The sequence below is a fragment of the Marmota marmota genome, unplaced genomic scaffold, assembly GCF_001458135.2.
Source record: "Marmota marmota marmota unplaced genomic scaffold, marMar, whole genome shotgun sequence".
Lineage (NCBI taxonomy): Eukaryota > Metazoa > Chordata > Mammalia > Rodentia > Sciuridae > Marmota > Marmota marmota.
The window spans coordinates 6,277,500-6,284,883 of record NW_025999863.1 but is presented as its reverse complement, the minus strand read 5'-3'; the positions used below and the strand labels follow the sequence as shown (position 1 = coordinate 6,284,883).

The 7,384-nt window shown below is 44.0% G+C and overlaps 1 protein-coding gene across 1 annotated transcript; it reads right to left on the bottom strand.

Moving 5' to 3' along the window:
* Positions 1-1,721: 1,721 nt before the first annotated feature.
* Positions 1,722-2,660, bottom strand: LOC107157512 (olfactory receptor 7G3-like). The gene has a single exon (XM_015503881.1). It carries the CDS (start codon positions 2,658-2,660, stop codon positions 1,722-1,724), a length of 939 nt encoding a protein of 312 aa, XP_015359367.1.
* Between the last annotated feature and the right edge of the window lie 4,724 nt (positions 2,661-7,384).

Sequence of the window (7,384 nt, the reverse complement as noted above, 5' to 3'; positions counted from 1 at the left end):
GAAATATTTTTTAAAAGGCATTAAGAAAATAAATAGTTGGTCGTTGTGGTACATGCAGGGGGAATCACAAGTTCAAAGTCAGCCTCAGCAACTTAGTGAGGTCCTAAGCAACTTAGATGTTGTCTTGAACAAATGAATAAATCAATAAATAAGTAAATGAATCCGGGCTGAGGATGTAGAAGAGTGGTGGTTAGTAACCCCCCGCCGCCCCCCGTGTCAATCCCTGCTACCAAAATAAGAAGAAAAAAAATAGTGTAGAGACAAGGAGAAGGGAGATAAATAAATAGTAAACTGAGCTCTTATATCTGGATTGCATGATAAATAAATGACTTTTTTCAGATTTTTATGTTTGTATAAATTCCAGCAGAAATGAGGACAAAAGGAAGAAGAAAATCAAGAGAAGTGGAGACTTGATTTAATGAATATTTAGTATGGTGGGCTGAGACAGACCACACACAAATAGTACATTTCTGATTATGTGGAGGCAAGTTAACTGTGCACCCCAAGTTCACTACTGTGGTGCTGTAATTGGAAGAATGACTGTGGAATTTGTGCTGAAGCAGACACATTGCTGTTTATATTTATTACTTTGAATTGTCTCAGACATTTCAGATATTCTTCAAATCACCATTAAGTGGGTGATATTTTTTTGTAAGAATTTTATAAGTATAAAAATGAAAATTAGGGCTGGGGAGATAGCTAATTTGGGAAAGTGCTTGCCTTGCATGCACAAGGGCCTGGGTTCAATACCCAGAGCCATCAAAATAATAATAAAAAAAAGAAAAGAAAAAAGGAGCATTTAAAAATGAAAATCAGATTTGAGTTAGTTGGTAAGTAACAGAGTAATTATAGGAGACTGTGGTTCAATACCAAGCTACTTGTGTTAAAAGCCCCCCCCCCCCCCTTAAATCCTTGGCTCTGAGAACTGAACACGGAGGGAGTCAGGATTCCTGCCGCACCCAGTGCTCAGTGCCCTTGTGAGCAGCTGGGTGGCTTCTTCACCAGAAGATTCAGAACAGGCACAGCCACAGTGGGAACAGGACTCTTTACTGGAGCCTCTTGCTGGGGCAGAAGGAGACAGCACTGCCCAAGAGTGTGCAGCTGCCCCCAACAGGAAGGGCGCTGGCTTCCCAGCTGGGGTGGCTGGTGGGGCTGGAGGTGGGAGTGCAGGGGCCTCAGCTGCCTGTCAGGGGGGGTTCCTCCCCAGGGAGCACTCCCACTTCCAGGGAGGGCAGAGTCTGCATCCTGGTGCCTGAGGTCACCTCCCCCATGCCCCTGCCCCACCCTGCAGGAGCTTCTCTGCCCTGGGGTGAGGAGGAGCAGCAGCAGCTGTCAGAGGACTCCCAGGTGTGGGGTGAAGGGAAGCAGTAGCCATGACAGCCCATCCTCAGGGTCCTGGAGTTTGCTGCTTCTGTGACTCCTCAACTGTTCTACCCTCATGTGGTTTATGCTTTCAGAGTCCCTGGGAAGGGGTCCTGACTCAGGGGTGCCCCTGGCATGGGAGTGAGTTTGAGTGAAAGGACAGGGAAGGGCACCCACCATAACCCTGAACAGTTAATTGGCCAGAGCTGCATTTGCCCTTTGTGGTTGGTGAGAGGGCCTGAGGTTCTCATCCCCCACCAGGGTTTCACTCTCCTTATCTCAAGGGGTGCTACTTTTTCTGGGAGAACTGACTCACTTTGACTAAGTCTAGGAGCTCATACACAAGACAGTTGGCAGATTCATGAAAAGGAAAATGTTCCAAGGGTGAGTTTTCTCAAGGCCCCCTTCATGTCCTTGTTCCTCAGGCTGTAGATGAAGGGGTTCAGCATGGGGGTGACCAGCGCATACATCACAGAGGCCACTGTAGCCTTCCTGGGAGAATCAGTCACTGCAGAACTAAGGTAAACCCCAAGAGCAGTCCCATAGAACAAGGAAACCACCGACAGGTGAGACCCACAGGTAGAAAAAGCTTTATACCTTCCACCAGTGGACGGGATTCTCAGGATGGAGGAAACAATTCGAGTATATGAAAAAATTATGCCAGACACAGGACCAATACCCAACAGCATGGTTGATAAATAAACCACAATGTTATTGATGAGGGTATTAGAACAGGCTACCTTGAGCATCTGAGTCAGATCACAGAAGAAGTGGGGGATCTCCAGGTGTTTGCAGAAAGACAGACGCAGCAACAGCAGAGTGTGCACCAGGGCATCCAAAGTGCTGATGAGCACACAGATCAGGACCAACAGGACACAGAGGCGGGGGTTCATGATGACCATGTAATACAAGGGGTGGCAGATGGCCACGTAGCGATCATAGGCCATCACGGTTAGCAGTAAATTGTCCATGCATACAAAAACCACAAAAAAGCATAGCTGAGTGAGGCAGCCTGCATAAGAGATGGCTTTGCTTTCTGTCTGGATGTTCACCAGCATCTTAGGGACCACAGTGGAGGTGCTACAGATGTCAGCCAAGGACAGGTTGGAGAGGAAGAAGTACATGGGGGTGTGGAGGTGGGAGTCAGAGCTGATGGCCAGGGTGATGAGCAGGTTCCCCACAACGGTGACCAGATACATCGTCAGGAACAGTCCAAATAGGATGGGCTGCAGCTCTGGGTCCTCTGAGAGTCCCAGGAGGAGGAATTCTGCTGCAAGTGTTTGGTTTTCTGACTCCATGTGGTTGAGAGATCTGCTGAGGGTAGAGACATGGATACCAATGGAAAACACCAGTTACTACTTGGTGGAAAGAAGTCTTTGGTAATCACTTAAAGTTATGGGTAGTATAGAAACCATGATTCTCTTCAGGTTCTCTTACTCATTCTTTCCTTCACCTATTAATTCAAGAATAAGTTTATATATTGCAATTAATAAGATTAAATGACTTCTTTTTTATAATTGTAAAAACAGCCCTGAAATGAAAATTTGCTATTTTATTTATTGGAAATTTCAGGCCTAAATGCTCTCACGAAATCTAGTATTAAATTGTCATCAATTATTAAGACAGTTTCTTTTCCCAAATCATCTTAAACCTGTTGTGAATGTCGTACTCTGTCTCTGCTCATCAATGCTGGTCTTGGGTGTTGCTGAAAATCACCATCTCAGGTCTTTTCCTGCCTCCTTATGAGAAATGACATCATCTACCCACTCCTTGAAAGATATCAGAGTGTTCATTCATCTCAAGCCATTCCATTGGGATCTATTTAATTTGAAGGGATTTCTTTAACCACTAAAATCCTTGAACTGATTTTTGTTTGTTTTTCGGGTGTGATGATTTGTGATTTGATCCTAGAATGAAGGATATTTCTAAAAGCACTGAATGAGTCCCCACATTGTATCATTTTTACAAATATCACAGCTCTAGTGAAAATGACTATCTGGTCTTTAAAAGAAAAGTAGGTTGCTGTTTTTTGAAAAGCTGGTTCATTTATTCATTTCTTCAGCCTACCTTGGTATTGGTCAAATCTCAGTGTGATTTTGGTGTGCATTTTCTGGTGGCTAAATACGGTGAACATTTTTTCTTGTACAGTTGGCCATTTGCATTTCCCATTTTGAGAAGTGGGTGTTCAATTCGTTTGACCACTTACCAATTGGGTTATTATTATTCTTTTTTTTTAAAAATTTGAATTGTTTTTGTTTTGAATTCTAGTACATCTGGGATCACAGCCCTCTTTTGGAGTACAAGCTGGGCACAACTTTCTCCCAGTCTGACAGTTGCCTCTTCACTGTGTTTAATCCCTTGCTGTACAGGACCTTTTTGATTTAATGTCATCCTGTTTATTGATTCCTTCTTTATATCCTGAGCCTATGGGGTTATTCGGGAAGTCTTTTCAAACACCTAAAAGTAGAAGTATTTGCCGTATTTGTTTCTCATATTTGTAATGTTGTGGTTTTATAGCAAAAAAAGGCAGGCATAAAGAATAAAAAGAGCAATAAGTGCTGGTTAGGATGTGGGAAATAAAAGAAACTTTTATACACTGCTGGTGGGGATGTAAATTAGTCCAGCCACTATGGCAATCAGGAAGGAGGTTTTCCTAAAAAAGGTAAAAATGCATCCACCATATGATCCAGCTATAAATAGCCTACCTTGGTATTGGTCAAAAAGGACGAAAGTCATTATACTTTTGAGATACACAAGTGCCCGTATTTATTGCTGCACAATTCACAATAGCCAATTTGGAAATCAGCCTAGGTGACCATTCTGGGATAAAAAAAAGGTGGTGTATGATTGATATAATTGGAGAGCATGATATTGAGCAAATTGCATGAGACTCAGAGAACAAAGTATCACATATATATACTCACTGATGTGGAAGCTAGAAGGGAAAAAAGGGGACTCCTAAAATTGGAAGGGAAACAAGAAGAACAGAGGAAGCGGATTTGGGAGAGGTCAAGGGGACTTGGGGGGACAGCATTTGGAAACGAAATTAATCAAATAGTGTCTTTATGCAAGCATGACCACAATCAGTCTACCGTTCTGTGTAATCAATATGCACCAATTGTGTAGATTTTCAGACTAATTTTAAAATTTAAGTATTTATCTGAGAATGTGCATGTGGAGGAATCCCAAGGGAAGTGGCGGAGGGGCCTTCAGGAGTCCTGAGAGAACAAGGGAGACTGTCAAGCATGTTTTTCTCTCTGCCTGTACCCTGGTCAGGGTGGGGAAGAGGACAGCTGGAGTAGGCATTGCTGACGCTCCGGCCACTTTAAAGGATCAGAGACCATGGGATGCATTACGAAGTGAGAGAAGAAGAACATTCCTCCGCACAGGACGGGGAAATGAAATGGAGCCAAGTTCAGCTGAGTGATTTGAAGGACTAAGCATAGTAGATGTTAATCAGGAGAAGTCTACTGTGCTAGGGACGTGATGTAGAGTCTGGAAATATTAGCTCTAATTATTGCTGCTGTTACTTTACTAACAATGGTATAATTGTTGTAAGAAGAGGAAGTTGTCTTGCTACAACACAGGAGAGAAAAGTTTCAGCTGTGTTTAAAACCTTCCCTTTCCCCTGGATGTACTGACACCCGGGCTTCATTGACACTCACTAAGGGCTCTTTAAACATAATGATGCTTATATATTTCCAGAAATAAAAAAATGCAATGAGAAAGTCTTCATACATTTTCTGTTAAAATGTTAAAGATTTTCTCAGAAAATTAAAAACAGAATTAATAAATATGGTCTCAGTGGCATATATGCCAGCTACTCGTGAAGCCAAGGCAGAAATACTTCTAGAGCCCAGGAGTTCAGGCTCATCGGGGTACGATAGGAAGACTCCATTGAAAACTAAATCATGATTAAAAGAGTGTTAATTGTCATCCTGTAATTACAGTTCTGGGTTTGCTTATCCACAAACAATTGGAAGCAGAGTATTAAATGTGTACCTCACATTTACTGTAGTGGACTTCCTTCACCATTAGGGGGAGAACTAGAGCTGTGGAGTGAGGCACAGGCAGGAAAACGGGTTTTATTTACCGGTAGCTTTGAGGAATACAGAGGAGAGCTATTTTCTGTCTCAAACCTCCACCTTCCAGGAATCAGGGGCACACAATGCTTTTATAAGACAGATAAAAGGGGGATAAAAGGCAACTGACATGCATATGTAGACTGTGGCAGGCTGCATTCATCAGAAAGGAGCATAGACTGGATTTGGCCAGCCCTGGTCAGGTCCAGCTCTCTCTGCTCAGCATCCAATCTCAGTGTGAAGAAGTTGAGGAGCTAATTTATCAGCAGCATTATTCACAGGACCAGCAAGCGTCCAGGTACAGAGGAGTGAAGGCAACCAAGAAGGCTGTGGGTAGAGCAGAGTAGCCACTGCCCTCCCCAGAAGGTCGTTTCCCACAACAGGCTGAGCCTGGAGGACCCTGTGCTTGGTGATGTGAGCAGCCACAGAAAGGCAGAGGCTGTCCTGCACTTCCATGGGACACCAGGTACTGACATTCACAGAGACGGGGACAGGAGCGGGGCTGTGAGGGCTGGGGGCAGAGAGTGAGGAGTTAGTGTAGATGGTTTTGCAGGATGAAAGTGTCCTGAGGATGGACGCGAGTGATGTCCAAAACATCAAGAGCATTCATTCAGGCTGTAATAGTGGCAACTTAAAGCGGTTGTAACCATAGAACTTTTATGTCTATTTTACCACAACTTAAAAATTAATTCGTAAAAAGCATTGGAGGAACACTTTCTGAGTAGCTTCATTGATGTCCCTCTCCTAGATGGAGATTTGTGAAACCACCCACCCCTCATGTCTCCCTCTGCATGCACGGAAAAGCCCTTCTCAGGGAAGAGTCCCCCACTCACCCTGGCCCCTCTCTCTCCCTCAGCCAGGAAACTGCAGAGAGGACAACCGTTAGCACCATCGAGGGAGATGCTGATCTTTCCTCTGCCTGTTTTTGGTTAGAATCACAGAAGTGTCCAGCTTAGAATGAGGAGGGCAATGGGTCTCCTGGAGGAGTGCACGCAAGGACAGGGCTTTCTCACTCACCACCTTGGTCCCCTCCTCACTCCAGCACTTGGAGGAAGGATCTTTGATGGTACAGAGATTCATGTAAGAACTGGATGCTCCTTTTAAGGTCTACAAATGTCTTTAGAAATAAAGGACAGGAACGATGTGTAATGAGCCCCTAAGGGTTAGAGATTATAAAAAGAAGAACAACAACAAAACTTATGGATTATCACAAAGTCCTCAGCACCCAGCCTCCCAGATCCACACACAGGGGACACAAAAGAGACAAAGAATGACGAGGTGGGTATTCTCCAGAAAGAAGAAGGTTGTTATACCACTGTGGCCCCACAACTGGCATGCATCTTAATTCCCAAAGGGCTTGTTAAACACACATGTTTGAGGTCTATGGGAGAATCTGACAATGACTAGATCTTCAGAGAGATTCTAGAATTTTCCTTCTGTCACGATTCCAGGTGATGCTGATTCTGTTGGTCCAGGAACTCCACATTGAGAGCCGGGAGTGGAGAACATGGACATTTGCAAGTCTTTCCCACACGGCAATGAACGTAAAATTGCTGCTAAGTAGTTCCTGGTGTTAGGAAACCTAAAAACAAATTCATAATCAGCTTCAGATAAAAGGAGTTCTTTCTATTTCTTTTAAGGAATTGCAATAGCTGGAGACCCAGAGTCTGTCACTGGAAGAGGACTGAGCAGTTCCTGGAGAGGAGGCCTGGACTCAGGGTGAGTGGGGTCCTTGATACACATGATGGGAAAGAATTTCAGCCCATTTCAGTCAGAGACACGGAGATTCATTTAGGAAAGCAGATGCATATACCAGGAATCAGGGAAAGTTCGGTCCTATAGGTAGGGCCTAATAGGAGACAGGGTATTAACAAGAAGCGGATGGAGGACAAGACAGAGACCAGTCTTGTCCTTGTTTACAATAAATCCCATTACCATGA

Excerpts from the sequence above, each read along its gene's own strand:
- LOC107157512 (XM_015503881.1), bottom strand. The coding sequence starts at position 2,660 with ATGGAGTCAGAAAACCAAACACTTGCAGCAGAATTCCTCCTCCTGGGA.